The 21831-nt window shown below is 32.1% G+C and overlaps 1 protein-coding gene and 1 pseudogene across 1 annotated transcript; both read right to left on the bottom strand.

The window, feature by feature from the left end:
- Positions 1 to 1054: 1054 nt before the first annotated feature.
- On the bottom strand, positions 1055 to 5252 carry LOC149559529 (glutamate receptor 2.7-like; annotated as a pseudogene).
- An 827-nt stretch (positions 5253 to 6079) lies between these two features.
- LOC149559528 (glutamate receptor 2.1-like) lies at positions 6080 to 10963 on the bottom strand. Its single transcript, XM_089831485.1, has 6 exons — positions 10714 to 10963; positions 8229 to 9544; positions 7623 to 7906; positions 7498 to 7529; positions 6712 to 7100; positions 6080 to 6628 (listed from the first exon to the last, which is right to left on the bottom strand). The coding sequence occupies exons 1-6, from the start codon at positions 10961 to 10963 to the stop codon at positions 6080 to 6082; spliced, it is 2820 nt and encodes a 939-aa protein (XP_089687611.1).
- Between the last annotated feature and the right edge of the window lie 10868 nt (positions 10964 to 21831).

Here is a 21831-nt window from a genome sequence, read left to right as displayed (position 1 = left end):
TGGGAGTGGGTCATTTAGGTTCCACAAGGTTGGGTGGTAGTGCCATTTTCTTATGCCATTGAGATCTAACTATTGGATGTCCTTGTTGGAGGTGCTTATGTCGTTATACCTTTCTTTCTAATCTTGTATTTTTGTTGGATGATTATTCTACATTGTATTGTACTTCAAAGATCTTATGAGATGTTGTATATTATTAATGATGTGTATTCTTTGGGCTTATCAACCTTGTGACTTGTACAATGGATGATCATGCATTTTGTTTATGCCAAGTGGTATTCTGTAATTGTATATTATTTAAATGAATTGTACTTGTAGTTATGCTTTGATGGTGGATTTGTTATGTATCAAATTTAGTTTTAATTAAACTTAAATGTGATTCCACGAAACCCTAAGAGATGTAATTTGTTTATGATGGTTGTATGTATGTGAGTTATTGCTTTTGCTATTTTATCTCTTGTTATTATTGCTTCCACTACATTATATCTATTTTTGTTGTTTATTATCCTTTAAAAAAATGTTTGGAAAACTTAGTGAAACTTTAGCTCAATTTCTTTTGGGTTCCCTGGTGGGGCATTACAAATTACTTTAGAACTATTGCACAAAACATATTTCTAAGAAAACATATCCCAAGTAGAAAAATAACCAATACAATAACTTCTTTGCCAATATTGTTCCTTTAAAGTGCTCAAAATATTCTCAACATCATCCTCTTCTTTACTCTGATCAAATTCACATCCTCAACATACAATAAAAAAAAAGTCTTAAAGCACTTACGATGAAGGAAATAACCTTTCATTTATACCTTAGTCTAATAACTAATTAAGTTGGGTTGTGAGGGATTTCTGAATATAAAATGAGTAATATAGGACCCCAATAAGATATTACAATTAAGTTCCACATGCTACAATACACTTTACTTCTTCCAAAATAAATCCCATCAGAAAAGTTGGTTTCTAATGGACATATTATGCATTGCACTTTAGCAACCTCCACAAAATGAACTTTGATATCTTCTACCACAACATAGCATCATGAACATATCTTCAAGCACAATCTAAGATTGATTTATTTTATGTTCTAGGAACCACACCACTAGTCCAGTATATGTAAGAAACACCATCATTGTTGCCCATAGTGCTAGAGTAACTGGTTGTAGGAATGTCCAAGCATTATTAGCTTCCTCCTTGATGGTAGTGGGTGCCACCATCACTAAACCTGTTCTGTATATGGTTGTGTGAAATCCACAATTTTACTTCGATTTGCAATAATAGTAACATCACCCACAACTGCATCATATTTCTATCGAACCCAAGGGAAGAAAAATTATGTTCAAATAGTGATTGCTAATTCTCTAATGCTCTTCAAAATAACATTTAAAAGAGGAAAAGAATGTTAGAAGCTCAATTCTCAATTTAGTCATGATGAATAGTATAGGATCAATTCTTTATTTAAACTATATGTTGTATAATATAAGATCCATTACATATTGCAAAAGGTGCTATTAAAATCTCACCATATAACTAAGAACTAGAGTCTAAATCATGATTGTAATAGGCTAAATAGGATTACGTTTTGAATTACTAGAATCTCTTGTATTTCTGAAATATTTAAGATTGAAAGAAAAACACACCTTGAGGTACACTTGCGTGATGAGTTCTTCATAGGAGTAATTGTCTGAATAAGTATTGCTCTCAGGGTACAAAATGAAATCAAACATCAATTGAGGGTCAAAAATTTGCACAATTTCCTAAAACACTTTAATGGAGAACCTGGTGATGATAGGTGTTTTACTTGTTAGATCCAATGACACACTAACAAATTCTTTCCAACCAGATTTTCTAGGAATTGCAATCCTTAGTCTAGTTGGTATTGCCCAACCACGAGGGACTATGAAATACCCACCTAGCCAAATCATAGCTTGAAGCCCCTCTATCATGTCCCCTTTTCAAATAATTAAAAATAATAAACTTTGCTAAGGCAGGCAGGCTCCAAAAAGGTGAAGTTTTGGCAAAAGGGGCTAATCTTTGGAAAACAATGGACTAATAAATAAAAATTATTATTAAATTATATTTTATTAACCCCTCTTAGACGTGAGTTAGGGTTATGCCCTCTTTTAAGGGGGTTTGGAGGCATTTTGGGGGATTCCAGAACTTAATTTTTGCTCATTTCTTTGTTATTCTTCAGAGGCTGCCAAACCTGTGGAGAAGGAGACCCAAGAATGGGAGTTTGCAGGTTTCTAGGAAGGCTAAGGATGGGAGTTTGAAGCCATTCCATGTGCATTCTCATGCGGATTTTTCCTTTGTACTGAACAGTGCAGATTTGTGTTTTTTCGGGTGTGTTTTTTGTAAGAGTTTGGTGTTTCCGGTTGAGTATTTCATATCAGTTTGGGTTGCTGCTGTATTTAAGACTTTTAGATGTTAAATAGAGCTGAATATATGTATTTGGTCATGATTATACTTCTGTGATAGATTATTAGTGTTTTTGTGGTGTTTTCGGGCTATTCTATGTTGTTTTCGGGAGCCAGATGAACATTGTTTTTATCCTCTATTTGGGAGCTGTTGTGTAAATTTTATACAGATCTAAAAATGTCATTTTTTAGTCTGTTATGCTGCTGAAATTTCTATAAAAATTTTCACTTTCAGATTTACTAATAATATGTGAAGCTATGAAGTTTTTGGCACTATTTTCGGTATACCCGATTTGGGGTTTATTGAGAAATTGGTGGATCTTTGAAAGATTGGTTGTTTGATCCTAAAGATCTTATTAGAGGCTTGAAATATCATATAAAATTAGAAAAGGGACATTTCACCCTCATTACCAAAAGATGGAGATTTGAACAACTTTGATGAATTAAATGGCCAATACCCAACTATTTGATAGCTTTTTCCCACAACATTCACTATCTCGTAACCACACCCATGCATTTCCCCATCATGGAACTTAACACGTCCACTTAAACCATCAAAATCTTTTAAGATGATTTCTCGTAAAAAAATTCTTCCTTCTTGAAATACCTTGATTGTAGCATTTGCAATTGTTCCAAGACTAGTTGAAGGTGTCACAAAACCTAAACTTGCATTCATTTCCATCTTTCCAATTGCTTGAGCTATTGTAATCACTGTATCATAAGCTAATAAACCATATGAATTCAACTCAATATTTGTTGTGATGGGGTTGTCAAGTCTAAATTGTCCTTCCCACCTTTGAGTAAAATCCTTCAACTTTTCAGAATATGGGATATGGGTTTTAATCCCAAGGAGGCCTTGCATAGATGAGATTGTAGAAGAATTGAGTTCATAATCCCAAAGACTAGTAAATCCTTGGGTTGTGATCCACACATAACTAGAATCCATCATTCCCATCTCTTGGGCCTCCATGAATAAATTCATGGCTAGAGAAAAAGGTGTGTGAACAACATAAACTCTTGGTTCTATTTCCTTGAGTTTATGAAGCTTTTCCCTTATTTTTGGTCTCTGGGCATTTGAAGGAATAATTGAGGTATATGCAATTTCAGAGTCAAGATCTTGAAGAGCATCATGCAACGAGGGCATGGCTACTAAACCAAAGTAATTATCTGAGAAAAGAACTGCAATGCTTCTCGAACCATAATGCTTAATCAAGGTTGCAATGGCTTTCATTTGAATGGTATGAGTGTGTGACATGTGAACAAAATATGAAATTTTTTTATGGGAATAGATAGGGCTTGTGATGGAGAGTGAGATAACTGGAATGTTGGTTGCCTCTCTGAGATCTGATAAAAAAGGTTGGGTTTTGGATGCTTTTGCTTCTACCAATGCCACTACTTCATTGTTGGTACTATTGGTTAGAAGATCAATAGTTGCATTCACCCATAAAAACATGTCACATTTAATAGAACTAGATGTGTTTGAATGGAAATAAAATCAAACATATTGAAAAAAATTAGGAGCATATGAAATCATAACTTTAAATTGCATATAGAATCAATGTCAACTTCAACAATATTAGAAATAAAAATCAATAGGTGGCAACAATAGTAGGAGAATGGGAAGGGGTGAAGGGGGACCTAAACCCTAGTTTACCTTACACACTAGAGTACTTATGAGGGGATCCCACATCATCAATATTTTTATGATCTTCTTCTTCATCAAAATAAGTTAAAAACATTACAAGAACAATTAAGAAAATTTCAAAGTTTTAGAATTTTACATGAAGAATTATTTTATTGATTATATATGTACATAAAATTATTTTTGAAATACGTTTTTTTTAAATAAGTACATTTTGGACATTTTATGACTAGTGAATTGAAATGACTCATAAAAGAACATATTATTGAATTCTATGACTAAAATTTAGATAAATTAGTATTAACCTATTAGTCTTAAAATCTATAATTGAAAGATTAATAAAAATCTAATGACATATATCAAATATGAGCTCTCTTAAAAAGATTGAAAGAGCTTATTCAATGAAAAATTGCCATGAAGATCAAAGAAAACTCTTTCAATGAAAGATTTACTATTTGACTATTAATAATTCAGAACATTATTTAAACTATAATTCAATTAAATATTTCATCATTTTTCCATTAGTAATTATAGACAATACTTAAACTTGGGAATTTATAGGAATTTATACAAGTATTCAAATTGTGATATTGTTATAGGTCAATGAGTTTGTCTCTAAAACTACACACTTAAATCTTGATAGCAATATCACAATACTTAAACTACTAATAAGATGAAACAAAACTCTTTCAATAAGAGATTTCAACATTTCCTTATTAGCAATTATAAACATTATTTAAAATACAAAGGAGATCAAATAAATAAATAAAAATCAATCAAAGGTTTCATAGTTTCACTATTAGTGGTTAGTCTATATCTAACTGTAAAAAGAAAAATCAATAACTTGAAAAATAAAATATTTATATGAATCAAAGAGAAACGAAGAAACTTCTAAGATGTCATATATAAATTCTGATGTCATATATAAAGTCTAAATAACCATTCTTAAATCAAAGTACCTGCAGAAGTGCTTTCAAGTGGTGTTTTTGCCTCTTTCAAGAGAAGACACAATTCAGTGCCATTGAGTATTTGAGATTCATTCACATCATCTACCACTAACTTCATGGCAGTTTTTGCTATCTTTCCTAGCCATGAAGTTGAATCCACTATCACCCCTACATTCACACTCTCTTTCTGAACTGCAACTTCTAAACTTGCAGCCATTAAAATGCCCATAACTTGAAATATGTGCACTCTTTTCATCATCTCCAATCCCTTCCTTCTAACTCTACTCTGCACCATGCTCTTGGTCATCTCTCTCTCTCTCTCTCTCTCTCTCTCTCTCTCTCTCTCTATATATATATATATATATATATATATATATATATATATATATATATATATATATATATATATTCATGATTGTATCTATATAGATATATTCAAACTTGTTGGAAGTCTTTCTATACCTACTTTACCAAAGGCAGTTTTTGCTATCTTTCCTGGCCATGAAGTTAAATCCACTATCTGCCCGTATCCAAAAGGTCTTTTTGATCAATTCAAAATTATCATAGTTTAGATTGAAAATTAGTGTTTTTGACATGCTTTCTTGTCTTTAGTTATAATTATTTAGGAATAATTTGATGAGTATCACAAAATATCTATGAATCTTAGGAAGAAAATTAATTCAACTTTCATTATTATGCATGTTTTGGATCCCTCTATGTTGATGTGGTGGATATCAATTAAATAGATTTGTACTTTATGGTTAAAGTTATACTATTTAAATTTAAATTCATTCATTCATTGAAAATCTATATTAGGGAGTTGTACCTATACAAAATTCAGAGGAGAATCCTTCATGGTTCACCAAGTTATTGCTAATAAAAAATTACTCATTGTGGAAAATAAGAGTCCAAGTAATAATTAAACTAAGGGGACAAACTTGTTAGCCAAAAATAGAGAAATAACTTTATTAGTCACTAGTTGATTACAATATTTTAAATGAAACTATGAAAGACCTATTAAAAGATATGCCAAATAATTACATCATATCTTATTATATACAAATACAACTTTATTTGTTTTCTTCACTTTGTAATGGCTATGTCTAGAGAGCAACTCATGGTAGCTTTTTCTCCTCCATGGATTTGTCTAGATGAGATCTCATCTATTATCTCATGATTTGCAAATGAGGATGTTTGAGTCATCACATTTTGTCTTGTATCATTTAAAACACTCACATCTAATTTATAATGTTCACCTGAACCCTCCTTTGTATTTGAAGAGCTATTCTTCTGTGGTAGAATTTCCAATGAGAAAATCTGGGGTGAAACTTGCTCTTGGTATATATACTTCATAAAATATTTGATAGATTTCAACATCCTAATATTTTTCCTTGAGTAATAAGCCTGCGAAAAGAAAAAAATTAAAGACATAGATGATATTGTTCCTGTAATGAGATACAATCCCCAAAAGCTTCCAACATCCAACCTTCTCAAATCTTGTGATGGATCGGGACACTTTTTGAGTGTATCATTGAAATATGTAGATTTAAGCTCTTCAAACTTATCACTTTCTGAAAGGTTTAAAATCGCCTTAGAAAATTCTTTCGCCAAAGAAGACCCTTTGCGAAAAACCTTTCAAAAAAATCACAATAGTTAAGCACTAATTATACATCCAAAATAGAGAAATGTGCACACATATATTAAAGTAAACTTACAAATCCAAAGCCACCACTTTGATATGTGTTGCCCACCATCGAATAGCCACATTCAATAGAAAGGAAGGCCCGAACAAATGGGATTTCATCTAAAATGGCATCCACTCCTCCGTTCTTTGCACCTTTTGATAGAGCCTCCTTATATGCCTTTCGTGATGAATATGCTTCTAGATTTATATTGGTCATTCCTGAATCATGAGTTAGAAAGCTCCCAACATATGAACTACGATAGCCCAATTTATAGTTACCAAATACATCTACAATTGGTGTTATTTGTTGAGCAGTCAGTCTTGAAGCAAGATTAGCTGTATAGCTTGACGTTAAAACAAATGCTACAAATAGCCAAGCTACGAGAACTAGTCGACTCAAACTATTATGGATACTCTCTCCTGCAAAATGTAATATGTACACATTAATAAAATATAGCAAATGAATATTATAAAAATAAAGATATATCCAAAATCATTTTAGTTTTTTTGATATGATACATTGATTGGTAGGCTTGAATTATTTATATAAAAGGAAACCAATGGATGATTAATTTGTTTGAAACTAACAAGTTGGAGCTTAATATTTACTAATTTAGCTTACATTAAATAGAAAAGGAATGCTTAGTATGTGTTATTTACATGTAAAAATCTAATGTTTTTTCTTTAAGCTTGTTCAATCTTCAATACTAAATAGAAAATAAATGCTTAATGTGTACCATTTACAAGTTTAAAAAATAGTGAATGTTATTTAAGCAAGTGTCTAAATGTAAAATTTGAGGAGAAAGGAAATTCTTACTATGGGCATAAAACATAGCCGAGAACGCAAACCTAAAAGAATTAAAATGAAATTTAGTTATACTGAAAATTAAATATAAATATAGAGAAATAAAAGACATAAGGAAAAAATGATAGATGTGATACCAAAATAGAGTGACCACTTGGGTTGGGGGACTTCCCCTAAAGTCGGGATTTATTTTATGTTCTAGGAACCACACCACTAGTCCAGTATATATAAGAAACACAATTGTTGTTGCCCATAGTGCTGGAGTAAATGGTTGTAGGAATGTCCAAGCATTGTTGGCTTCCTCCTTTATGGTAGTGGGAGCCACCATCACTAAACCCGTTTCTGTATATGGTTGTGTGAAATCCACAATTTTACTTCGATTTGTAGTAATAGTAACATCACCCACAACTGCATCATATTTCTATCAAAGCCAAGAAAAGAAAAATTGTGTTCAAATAGTGATTGGTAATTTTCTAATTCTCTTCAAAATGACATCTAAAAGAGGAAAAAAAGGTTAGAAGCTCAATTCTCAAGATGAATAGTATAGGATCAATTCTTAATTTAAACAATATGTTGTATACTATAAGATCCATTACATATTGCAAAAGATGCTATTAAAATCTCACCATATAACTAGGAACTAAACTCTAAATCATGATTTTAGTAGTCTAAATAGGATTAAGTTTTGAATTACTAGAATCTCTTGTATTTTTGAAATATTTAAGATTGAAAGAAAAACACACCTTGAGATACACTTGCCTGATGAGTTCTTCATAGGAGTAATTGTCTGAATAAGTATTGCTCTCAGGGTATGGAATAAAATCATACATCAATTGAGTGTCAACAATTTTTGCAACTGCTTGAAATACGCTAATGGAGAACCCAGTGATGATAGGTGCATGACTTGTTGGATCCAATGACACACTAACAAATTCCTCCCAACCAGCTTTTCTAGGAACTGCAATCTTTAGTCTATTTGGTATTGCCCAACCACGAGGGACTATGGAAGACCCACCTGGCCAAATCACATCTCGAAGCCCTTCATCACCAAAAGATGGAGTTTTGAACAACTTTGATGAATTAAATGGCCAATACCCAACTATTTGATAGCTTTTCCCCACAACATTCACTATCTCATAACCACATCCATGCATTTCTCCATCATGGAACTTAACACGTCCACTTAAACCATCAAAATCTGTTAAGATGATATCTTGTAAAAGTTTTCTTCCTTCTTGAAATACCTTGATTGTAGCATTTGCAATTGTTCCAAGACTAGTTGAAGGTGTCACAAAACTTAAACTTGCATTCATTTCCATCTTTCCAATTGCTTGAGCTATCATAAGCACTGTATCATAAGCCAATAAACCATATGAATTCAGCTCAATATTTGTTGTGTTGGGGTTGTCAAGTCTAAATTGTCGTTCCCACCTTTGAGTGAAATCCTTCAACTTTTTAGAATTTGGGATATGGGTTTTAATCCCAAGGAGGCCTTGCATAGATGATATTGTAGAAGAATTTAGTGCATAATCCCAAAGACTAGTAAACCCTTGGGTTGTGATCCACACATAACTAGAATCCATCATTCCCATCTCCTGGGCCTGCATGAATATATTCATGGCTAGAGAAAAAGGTGTGTGAACAACATAAACTCTTGGTTCTATTTCCTTGAGTTTATGAAGCTCTTCCCTTATTTTTGGTCTATGTGTAGTTGAAGGAATAATTGAGGTATATGCAATTTCAAAGTCAAGATCTCGAAGAGCATCAAGCAATGAGGGCATGGCTACTAAACCAAAGTAATCATCTGAGTAAAGAATTGCAATGTTTCTCCAACCATAATGTGTAATCAAGGTTGCAATGGCTTTCATTTGAACGGTATGAGTGTTTTCCATGTGAACAAAATATGGAAATTTATGATGGGAGTGGGTAGGGCCTGTGATGGAGAGTGAGAGAACTGGAATGTTGGTTGCCTCTCCGAGATCTGATAAAAAAGGTTGGGTTTTGGATGCTTCTGCTTCTATCAATGCCACTACTTCATTGTTGGTTAGAAGATCAATAGCTGCATTCAACCATAAAAATATGCAACATTTATAGAACTAGACATGTGTTTGAATGGAAATAAAATCAGACATATTGAAAAAAAAAAAAAAAACATATGAAATCATAACTTTAAATTTCATATATAATCAATGTCCACTTCAACAATATTAGAAATAAAAATCAATAGGTGGCAACAATAGTAGAAGAATGGGAAGGGGTGATTACACTAGAGTATGTATGAGAGGACCCTAACCCAAACCTGCATCATCAATATTTTTATGATTCACCAAAATAAGTTAAAAATATTACAAGAACAATTAAGAAAAATTCAGAGTTTTAAAATTTTACATGAAAATTTATTTTATTTATTATATATGTACATAAAATTATTTTTGTAATACATTTTTTCAAAATAACTATGTTTTGGACATTTTATGACTAAAGAATTGAAATGACTCATAAAATACATATCATTGAATTCTATGACTAAAATTTAGATAAAGAAGTATTAACCCACTAGTCTTAAAATCTATAATAGAAAGATTAATAAAAATCTAATGGCATATCAAATATGACCTCTCTTTAAAAATTTGCAAGGTCTTTTTTAGTGAAAAACTACCACAAAGTTCAAAGAAAACTCTCTCAATTAAAGATTTATTGTTTGACTATTAATAATTCTGAACATTATTTAAACTATAATTCAATTAAAGATTTTGTCATTTTGCCATTAGTAATTATATAGAATACTTAAACTAATGACTAGGAGATAATTAATTTCCACAACTCAAATTGTAATATCGCTATAGGTCAATGAGTTTGACTCTAAAACTACACTATTAAAGCATGATAGCAATATCACAATACTTAAACTACTAATAAGATGAAACAAAACTCTTTCAATAAAAGATTTTATCATTTTCTTATTAGCAATTATGAACATTATTTAAAATACAAAGGAGATCAAATTAAATAAAAATCAATCAAAAGGTTTCATTGTTTCACTGTTAGTGGTTAGTCTATATCTAACTGTAAAAAAGAAAAAGCAATAACTTAAAAAATAAAATATTTATATGAATCAAAGAGAAACGAAGAAACTTCTAAGATGTCATATATAAATTATGATGCATGAAAATAATTTATGCATTAATACATCCAAAGCTCTGAATAACCATTCTTAAATGAAAATACCTGCAGAAGTGCTTTCAAGTGGTGTTTTTGCTTCTTTCAAGGCAAGACGCAATTCAGTGCCATTGAGTATTTGAGATTCATTCACATCATCTACCGCTAACTTCATGGCAGTTTTTGCTATCTTTCCTGGCCATGAAGTTGAATCCACTATCACCCCTACATTCACAGTGCCCTTTTCAGCTGCAATCTCTAAACTTGCAGCCATGAGAAGGCAAGCAACTGCAACTGCAAATATTTGCACTCTTTTCATCTCCAATCCCTCCCTCTTTTTTAAGAGAATTCTATTGATTTGGATTGCACTCTTGTTGATCATATCCATCTATATATTTCCATTCAAACTCCTTGAGAATCTTATCTTTGGTGAAAGGAAATGGAAATATCTTGGAAATTACGTAAAGTTGACTCTAATGATAAAGAATTGGTATTATTTTCAGCAGCCAGAATAATTTATCTACAATGAAAACGAAGTAGAAATTGTGTGGAAGTAACCAAATGTTGCAGCCAATGGCTTTCCTTGTTTACTTTTCCTTTGGGACACGTAGTCGTAATGCACAATTTCTCTTTGCTTTCCTACTTCAGTTTAAAAATCTCTAAAGACACATCTGAAAGGGATTTTGAGAAAGTTTTACAATATGAGATGCTGCCATGGGTAACACAACAAAATGGGTTGCAGTAAAATAAGAAGAAAATAAGAAGAAGTAAACGGCTGATTGTTTTTCCTTTTGTTCCGTATGTGTGGCACTAGTAAAGTTTGCAAACTGCCCATACGCTTGGAGAAGTCCTACTGTATGCTGACATGACATATTTCTATTTTAAGACTTTTGTATATAAAATATTTGTTTCTCATGTTTGCTTGTAACTCCATGCTATTCCATTACTTTTAAATATGTTGACATTTAGAATTGATATATCTTGACTCGTATTAAACCCAATTTTTTTAACATTGTAATTTCAATTGGTCAATTATTCAAATATTAATTTAATTGATTGGTTAGTCCAAATATGAATTTAATTGTATGTCAATTTAATTTACTCAAATATTTGTAGTGTTATAGGATTTCCTTTTCTATTATAATATTTTGAGTTCATATATGAATCTACATTTACTATTCATTTTATTTTTATTAATTTCAATGGATACTTGTATGTAAGCTTTTTGAGTGTGTGTTGATGTTTGTATTTTTAAATTAATTTCTTGTTTAATTATGATATCAATCATTTACACAACTAACTTAAAATGTTTTTAAGAACATCATTCAAGTTTCAATTTGATTTTATTTTTCAACTTCTTTGTTTCTCAATAGCTATTTAAATATATAAAGATATTTGTTTAATTGCACATGCTTACGTTAGTGTAGACAATTTTATTTTTAGTCATATAATGGATCTTTGTCTTTTGAATGTTTATCCTTCTCGTTTACTTGATGCAAGGTTTTTGAAAACTATTAAAAAATATTTTGGTAGAGTTTGAAGAAAAGAATCCAAAGGCTACTATCCTATCACTTGGTTTCACAATTTTCATTTTTTATAGATGACTTATCCCTCTTTATCTAATACACTTGTATTTACTAATCCTTGTTTTGATGGTTAGTTCTAAGAGAGCAGTGTTAATTGAAAAATATAGTAGTGCTTCCCATTAATAGAAAGGTGAAGATAGGTCAAGATCACTCTCCTTTCTCATGAAAATCAATTAATAAAATACAAAAATTCAAACCTTTCTATAGTTTATGTTTCTAGGTTATGACTATACGAGATAACTCAATGATTTATACATAGTTCTTCATTTTTGGCCAATGGTTGTATATGCCATGGTTAGAAATTTCAAAACAAGATCTAATTTATGAAGAGACTTGTCAAACAAATATACTACATGCATAAAAATTAATTATTCTCAATCTAAATCTAAAATTGATTTTTTTCTCTTTTATCAAACCAAGATGATTTACGTAGTGCCTCCTGTGTTAGCATTTTATACTATGGATTATTCTGATTCAAGAGATATTTTGATATTCATGTATATGTGCATTTGAGATGCTTCGATGACTTTACACTATTTTGATTATTAGTATCATAGTCAATAGATGTTAGATGTTATACTATTTAGTTTGATCATATATGAATCATGTTGCTTGTGTTGTGGCATGATGCATTATGATGATATTTTGTTGTTTTGTATTCGAACATGGATCATATTTATAATTATATGATGGATAATCTTCGATCCATTGTTGATGTGCTTGTGTTGTGAATATTTATCTCACTCTTGCAATCGACTCATATTGTGATGCAAATGAATGATTTAAATGGATTATTCTAATGAAATTAATTAAATGTTATTTGCATGATTTCATGCACTTTTTACTTTAGATGTATACTAATATATTGTGCATCTACACCTGATCTGGTTTGTTTATTATACAGAACCTTTATCCCTGACATTGGCACATGGAGTTAGTGATTTGGTCATTCATATAAGCCAATGTAGTCCTTGTATGGATGAAGTATATGTTTTAATTAAATTAATCAACCCTCTTAATTGGTAAAATTTAAATTCATTATGAAAATGTATTTAGCCATGTGTGTGTGCCTATGCATTTAGGAATCTCCAGCTGTTGCTGAAAATATTAATGTAATATGATTTAATAGTTTTAAGGAAAAAATTATATTGATTTAAGATTATTTTAAATTACTATCTAATTTTTCATAATTGAATTCGAAGCAATTGGAATTGCTTGATTTATTTGGGAAAATGGGTAATTAAGTTATTAAGTCCTTTAATGTTTTATTTCATGAGCCACTTTCAAAAAAGTGCTTATAATGAAATGTTTGAACTTTAAAGTTCATTATTCACTTTGCCTTTTATGTTTTTCAAGAGAAATTTCTCAAACCCTCTTGTGATCATTTCTTGATTTGTTTGTTGTGGGAGCTTGGCTAGGTATTGATGTGAGAGTGGTCTTATTAGATCTGTAGCGAGAAGATCTTCACTTGTTGAATGTTTCAGTAGATTTGCCACTTGTTTATTTTATTGTGGCCTTTTACATTTTGTCTTCTTGGCTGTGAGGTATGGCTTTTCCATTTTGATTATTTTAGCTCAGTTTAAGTTCTATTTTTTGTTTCTAAATGCTGGGAGGATGAAAATTAGTGTTCCCCTCCATTTGCATGCTTTAATTTGACCCAGTTGGGTGAGTATGAGCATTCATAGGCTTTTAGAATTTAAATTATAAGTTTTTGTGGTTTTTTTTTGCTCAATTTTTTTGTACGAGCTTGTAGCTCAAATTTTATTGAAGGTTTAGGAGTTTGATTCCATTTGGAAAATAGATTTTCAATTTTGTCTTTTTTGATAACTTTTAATTTTGAGCACTTTTACATCGCCTCATTTTGCATACAACCTAATTTTTGCATGTGTTTCTAGGAACATATAGGATCTTTGTCATGGATTTGGAATGTATGCTAGATTTCCAATCTAACCATGGTTTTACTTTATTTTTATTGAGATTTGTGTCAAATCCATACTTCTAGCAATATGCTCAGTTGAGTGCTTTCATGTTTTTCCTTCTTTTCATTTCTCATCCAACCCTTGCATTAGTTTTATGGTTATATTTGTGTTATTAGATGTTCCCACACACAAGCATGTGTGTATGTGCATATGATGGGATCTTGTGAGACCTGAACTAGCAAAAATAGGTCAATTGAGGTATTGTTCATTTGGAGGTTGGGTTGGGAATTTGCATTCCCTATAGGAACTCATCATGTGATGAGCATGGATATGTAGGATAGACATGTGAAGTGGCTTCTCTCATGTAATTGGCCTAGAAGTGGCTGACAAGGTAGCGTGAAGAGGTTCTGATAAGTTATGATTTCATAATTAACTAATTGGTGATAAAACTTGTTGATAGGATGAGTAACCACCTATATGTCTTCAAGTGTCTTGAAAGAGTTAACACTACAAGGGTGAAGAGTATCATACATCTACAGTCTTTTGTGGAAGCTATAGCAAGGGCATGGTATGTGGCCTCCTAAGGGATTTGAGCCATACTATTGTTGGACACAATTGTTCAATTGTGTGTTTTCGTTTATGTTACACAAATGTCATATTAGTTATTAGACGGTTTCTACCAAGCTCACTTGGGCATTGAAGGTTTTTGTGGCAAAAGTCAGTTTCTACTAAGCTCACAAGGTCAGCAAAGGAAATTCAGTGTTTACCGAGTTCACTTAGTCTCCAAAGAATTTTGCAGAGTTTACAATGTTCACCAAGCTTAGTTGGTTAACATTGGAAAACATTTCTGGAGTAGTGTTTATCGAGCAAGGTCGGCCAATGAAGGATTTCATTTTTTTGGGAAATAAAGTTTAATTGTTTCATGTAATGAATGGAGCCAACTAATTTAATGATTATTGATAATTGTAACTTGTAAATGAGCCAACTTGACAATTTGTAATGTATAAATAAGAGGTCAAGTTGGGAATTCTAAAGTATGGAAAATGAATAAGCGAGCATGCAAATATGTTGATTGTGTGAAGAAGAAAGTGTGAGAAAATTTTGAAAGAGGATCAGATATCCTTGAGGAGCAGTAAAGATTTATTTGATTAGTGAGGATCCAATGAAGCAGAATAGAGATCTGTATCAACAAATTTGCTTGCATCTCATTTAGATCAACTCATTGTTACTTTCTCACAATTCTAGCAGTGATTTCCAAATCTCTTAATAGAGTTGGTTTAACAACCATTTTGTAAATCCTCTAATAAGGTGGACAGTTCTATTGAATTGTTCTAAAGTCCTCTAGCAAGCCACTCCTAGTAGGGTGATTAAATCCTTTAACAAGGTAACACCTAATAGTGTGTTTTGTAACCTTTAACAGGGTTGGCTCATAATAGGGCTCACTTTAGAAGAGTGAAAATTGGTAGCTAGTTACTTGGTGGTTTTTCCCATATTGGGTTTCCATGTTAAATCTAGTGTCTCTTGTGTTCATGTTATTTCTTTTATGCATGCATGTTAAATCTTTGTGAATGCTTAAAGATCAGTAATAAGTTTACTTACAGTACATCTACTGAGTTACAACATTTTTCTGTGTGGCTATCGAGTGACAGCAATGACTAGTTTTTAAGACATCTAAGGGATCTATGGATTTGATTTTGTGGTAACTGATTCACCCAGGGCCCTTCAATTACTCCATCTATATTTCCAAAAATTGGTATCAGAGTTTTTGGTGCTTGCAGGAAGGATTTCAAGGATCTAAGCTAAAGATCAGGATGTCTTACAAGAAAGAAATTCCAAGGCTTAACAAGGATAACTTTTCAGTATGGTAAGGTCTCATGAGACTGCATCTGGCTTCTATTAGAGATATAGGATTGAAATATCTTGATGAAGAATATATAACTCCTTCTAGTACACTATCTATCAATGACATTGCTGAGAAAAAGACTCATAACACCATGATGATAGACATTGCATCAACCCTAAGCTATGAAGAATTTGATGATATCAAGAACTACAAAACTACCTTTGCTATGTGGAACAAGCTGAAAGATATCTATGGAGGTGATGATAATGTGAGAAGAGCCAAAAAAAAATTTCTAAGAGGACAATTTGGTCAGATGAGAATGAGAGAAGATGAAAACATTGCCATGTATGTTGAAAGAGTCAAAGCAAGCATCAATGAAATCAAAGCTTCTAGAGGATATATCAAAGAAGAAACAGTTGTAAGTAAAGTTCTTAAAACATTACTTTCCATTTATTCAATTAGAGTTTTTACAATTTAAGAAAGAAGATGCAAAGAAAATCATAAGATAAATGTAGAGGCCATAGTAGGAAGATTGACTACATTTGAGCTACATAACTATACAACTTTGTTCTAGATTCCAAGAACATTGAATCAGCATTTGAAGCCAAGCTTTCACTCAAAGAAAAGGGCAAGGAGATAAAGGATTCTCAGTCAAAAAGTGAAGAAGAATCAAAACCAAGTTTTGACAATGATCTTGAGGTGGTTGAAGCTCTACTTGCAAGAAAATATTCTCGAGGCAAAGGAAAATACAAAGGTAAAGTTCCTCTAATCCATTTTTCATGTGAGGAAATTGGTCATATTGCTGCTAGGTGCCCAAAAAAGAAAAATAAGGATGAGAAGAAAGGTCACAAGTGCAATGGAAAAAAAATACTTCAAATCATTCAAGGACAAAGGTAAGAAAACATTTTTCATGGCTAAGGATTCTAAGGATTCTGACAATATTGAAGATGAGATTGTTTACATTGCTGTGAAAGATGAATCTAATAATGATGAGGAAGATAATATGGCACTTATCTCTCTTTCTCTCATCATATGATTGGTGACAAAACAAAGTTTGAAAATTTTGAAGACTATGATGGTGGTAGTGTGAGGTTTGGTAATAATGAACCTTGTTGTATAAAAGGAAGAGGAAGAATCTCACTAACCAAAAAGCTTGTATGTGATAATGCCTATTGGGTTGAAGGACTGAAACACAATTTGTTGAGTGTGGCACAACTAATCAATATTGGATTCTAAGTGAAATTCATGCATGGAAAAGCAAGACTATTGGATGACAAAGGAAAGTTGATTGGATCAGGCATACAAAAAAAAGATAAGTTGTTCTATCTTGAACTTGGTGAATGTTCATGTTTTATTGCTCAAATTGAAGAAATTTGGTTATGGCATAGAAGGTTATGTCATGTGAACTTTGATAACCTAGTGAAAATAAGAAAATTCAAAAAAGTAAGAGGCATTCCTAGTATAAAGAAACTTGATGCTAGTTTATGCAAGAATTGTCAGATTGGTAAGATGGGAAAGACTAGCTTTAAAAGTAAAAATTATCAGTCTAAAGAAATTTTGGAAATTGTGCATACTAATTTGTGTGGACCTATTGGAATTAAGAGCTATACTAGAGAAAAGTTCTTCATTATTTTTGTTGATGACTACTCTAGAATGACAACTATTATGTATTTGAGAGAGAAATTAGAAGCATTTGAGAAGTTCAAATGGTATTTGGCTAGAGTAGAAAAGGAAATAGGTAAAAGACTAAAATATTTGAGGTTAGACAGAGGTGGTGAATTCATTTTCCATGAATTCAATAACTTTTGCATTGAAAGAGGTACTCTCAAATAGAATGGAATTGCTAAAAGAAGGAATATATCTATCATGGATTGGGCAAGGACTCTAATGATTGAAAAGAACATTGCTATCAAACATTGGAAGGAAGCTATTAGCACTACAGTTCATACCTTGAATTGAGTACAATTGAAGAAGGACTCATTCAAAACCCCCTATGAGTTATGGTATGACTATGAACCCAATATAAGTTACCTAAAAGTATTTATAAGTAAATATTACATTTTTGAGAAAATCTAGAAAAGGAAAATTTGATGTGTAGGGTGATGAAGGTATATTTTTGAGATATTCTTGCAAGAGTAAGGCATATAGATGTTTGAATTTATCTACTCACAAAGTCATAGAAAGTGCACATGTGAAGGTTGATGAGTTTGCAGAAAGGACTAAAGAAGAAAGCAAAAAGCAACCGGAAGAATAGAGGAGATTTTTTTTCATTGGACCTGATACAGTGCTAGATACATCTGTCAATCAGGAAACTTCTAATCCCAAGTCTTTAGTCACCAAGTTGCAAGAAGTTCAAACTGAGTTGTAGGAACCTGAGTCACATTCAAATGCTACTGAGCCAATGTCTATAGGTATGAAGGACCCAAGTAGCAGTCAGATCAACCAAAACCTAAAATTGAAACTCAAAATGAATTCAGTGGAACTCAATCAAAAGGCAAGGAACTTGTATTAGCCAAGTATGTCAGGAGACATTATGCACAGATCAGATTATCGAAGACAAATTTGAAGGTACTATGACAATAAGTAAGCTAAAAGGTATTTGTTTACTTTCTAATTTTGAACCTAGAAATGTCAAAGATGCATTAGAAAATGAAAGTTGGATTGAGGCTATGAATGAAGAGATAGAGCAGATAAAGAAGAACAAAACTTGGACTCTTGTACCCAGGCCTAAAGATAAAAATGTGATTGGAACTAAGTGGGTATTCAGAAATAAGTTGAATGAAGATGGTAAAGTATAAAGAAATAAGGCTAGACTAGTATGTAAAGGCTACTCTCAAGAAGAAGGAATAGACTATGGAGAGACTTTTTCTCCTGTTGCAAGACTAGAAGGTGTCAAGACCTTACTTACATGTGCTGCGTACAAAGGATTTTAGGTATATCAGATGGATGTCAAATCTACATTTCTTAATGGTATTCTTGATGAAGAAGTCTACATTGAGAAGCCTGAAGGTTTTTTTGATCTAAACAAGGACATGGTCTACAAGTTACACAAAGCATTGTATGATCTGAAACAAGCCCCTAGAGCGTGGTACAAAATATTGCATAACTATCTTATTCAGATTGGTTTTTAGAGAACTAATGATAACAGTAGCTTGTATATCAAGGAAGGACCAGATAACAAGATTACTTTGGCATAAATATTTGTGCATGATACTTTGTTTATAGGAAATGATGATCTATGCAAAGAATTTTTAGAGAAAATGAACAAGGAATTTGAGATGTCTATGTTTGGTGAGATAAAATTCTTTGTTGGTTTTCAAATTCAAAAAAACAAGAATGGTATCTACATTACTCAATCTAAATACATCAAGGAGATACTCAAAAATTTTGGTATGGAAGATTGTAAACTAGTTGGGACTCCCATGTGTACTAGACTAAAGCTTACCAAGGATGATGAATCAAAAGAGGTAGCTCAGACCTTATATAGATCAATGATTGGAAAGTTGCAGTGTGTAATTCATACAAGGCATGATATTGCTCTTGTAGTTGGTATTGTAGCAAGATTTTCAGCAAAACCAAGAGAAAATCACATGATGGCAATCAAGAGGATCTTGAGATACTTGAAAGGCACTGAAGATTATCGATTGTGGTATAAATTTGGAGGTAATCTGGACTTGAAAGTGTTCACTAATGCTAATTGGGCAAGAAGCATTGATGAAAGAAAAAGCACAAGTGGAGGAGCATTCTTTCTTGGAAAGAGGTTGGTTTCTTGGACAAATAAAAAGAAAAATTTTACATCCCAATCTACAGAAAAAGTAGAGTATGTTGTAGCAGCAGTGAACTATTCTAGTATTGTTTGGTTTAAATAGTTATTGGAAGGCATGAAGGTTGAAATAAAGGAACCAGTTGTTATGTTTTGTGACAATACAAGTGCTATCAACATATCTAAAAAACTAATGATGCATTCAAAAACCAAGCACATTGCAATAAAGTGTCACTTTGTCAGAGAATTGGTACAAGACAAGGAGATAAGATTGGAATATGTCCATACAAAGGAACAAATTACTAACATATTCACCAAGCCATTACCTAAGGATGCATTCTTGTATCTAAGAGGTAAGTTAGGGGTCATTCACTTATCTAAAGTTCACTAAAATTAAGTTTTAGTGATACATCAATAGCAACCAAGTTGGAGATCTATCAGTTGATGTAGCATAGTCATGGAAACATTGCATATGAATCAGTACTTAAGGTACATTGTTACTCATTTGGTATGTGTTGTCTTTGGCATGTGTTGTCAAAGAGGGGGAGTATACTATCGTATCTTTCTGAAATTTGAATTTGATTATGGAGAATTTTCTATTTAGAAAAGAATCTATGTAATTCCTTTACAAAGGGAGATTACAGCATTAGAGAAGATTGTGGCATAAAACCTAAGAGGGAGAAATGTTCTATCAGAAAAAGACTTGTTTTCAAATTTAATCTTCTATGACATGTGTTTCCATCAATGCCAAAGAGGGAGATTGTGGGAAACAATTGTTCAATTGTGTGTTGTCTTTGATGTTACACAAATGTCATATCATTTATTAGATAGTTTCTACTAAGTTCACTCGAGTGTCGAAGGTTTCTGTGGAAGAAGTCAGTTTCTATTGAGCTCACAAGGTTAGAAAAGGAAAGTTAGTGTTTACCAAATTCATTCATTCTCCAAAGGATCTTGAAGAGTTTACAGTTTTCACCGAGCTTCAGTTGGTTAACACTAGAAATCATTCATTATTGATAATTGTAACCTGTAAATGAGATGACTTGACAATTTTTAAGGTATAAATAAGAGGTCAAGTTGTGAATTCTGAAGTATGAAAAATGAATGAGTGAGCATGCAAATATACTAATTGTGTGAAGAAGAAAGTGTGAGTGAATTTTGAAAGAGGATCAGATATCCTTGAGGAGCAGCAAAGATTTATTCAATTAGTGAGGATCTAGTGAAGAAAAATAGAGATATGTATCAGCAAATTTGGTTGCATCTCATTCAGGTTAACTCATTGTTACTTTCTTACAATTGAAGTAGTGATTTTCAAATCTCTTAACAGAGTTGGTTTAACAACCATTTTGTAAATCCTCTAACAAGGTGGACAGTTCTATTGATTTTTTCTAAAGTCCTCTAGCAAGGCTACTCCTAGCAGGGTGATTAAATCCTTTAACAAGATCACACCTAATAGTGTGTTTTGTAACCTTTAACAAGGTTAGCTCCTAACAAGGCTCACTTCAGAAGAGTGAAAATTGGTAGCTAGTTACTTGGTGGTTTTTCCCATATTGGGTTTCCACATTAAATCTGGTGTCTCTTGTGTTCGTGTTATTTCTTCTATGCATGCATGTTAAATCTTTGTGAATTCTTAAAGATCAATAATAATTTAACTTACAATACATCTACTAAGTTACAACATTTTTCTATGTGGTGACTGGGTGACAGCAGTAACTAGTTTTTAAGACATCTAAGGGATCTATGGATTTGTTCTTGTGGTAACTAATTCACCCCCCTTCTTAGTTACTCCATCTATATTTTCAAAAACTACATTATCAACTTAGGCTCCCTAATTCCAAGTGACTTATACTCCACTAGAGTCCCTACATAGTTATCTCGTAGAGTGCCTAACTAGGACCTGTTGTACTACATTGTTCTCATGATCATGGTGTTTGTTTCATGTCTTGATTGGCATGAGTGTTAGTCTTTGATTATTGTAAAAAAATTTAGTAGTTGGATCCCTGTCAAAATTAGTATGGGGGGAGTGCTAAGCCTATGGGTACCACATGGTTGGGATGTGTAGCTATCTATACCATTGTT

This window comes from Cupressus sempervirens, chromosome 5 (assembly GCF_028749045.1).
Source record: "Cupressus sempervirens isolate cs-2001-9-10 chromosome 5, ASM2874904v1, whole genome shotgun sequence".
In the NCBI taxonomy this organism is placed as follows: domain Eukaryota; kingdom Viridiplantae; phylum Streptophyta; class Pinopsida; order Cupressales; family Cupressaceae; genus Cupressus; species Cupressus sempervirens.
This window is presented reverse-complemented; position numbering and strand designations above follow the sequence as displayed.

Coding starts and splice junctions, on each gene's coding strand:
- LOC149559528 (XM_089831485.1), bottom strand. CDS start 10,963: ATGAAAAGAGTGCAAATATTTGCAGTTGCAGTTGCTTGCCTTCTCATG. Junction 7,530..7,622: donor CAAGTGGTCACTCTATTTTG/GTATCACATCTA, acceptor TAATTCTTTTAG/GTTTGCGTTCTCGGCTATGT. Junction 7,101..7,497: donor GGCTATGTTTTATGCCCATA/GTAAGAATTTCC, acceptor TACATTTTGCAG/GAGAGAGTATCCATAATAGT.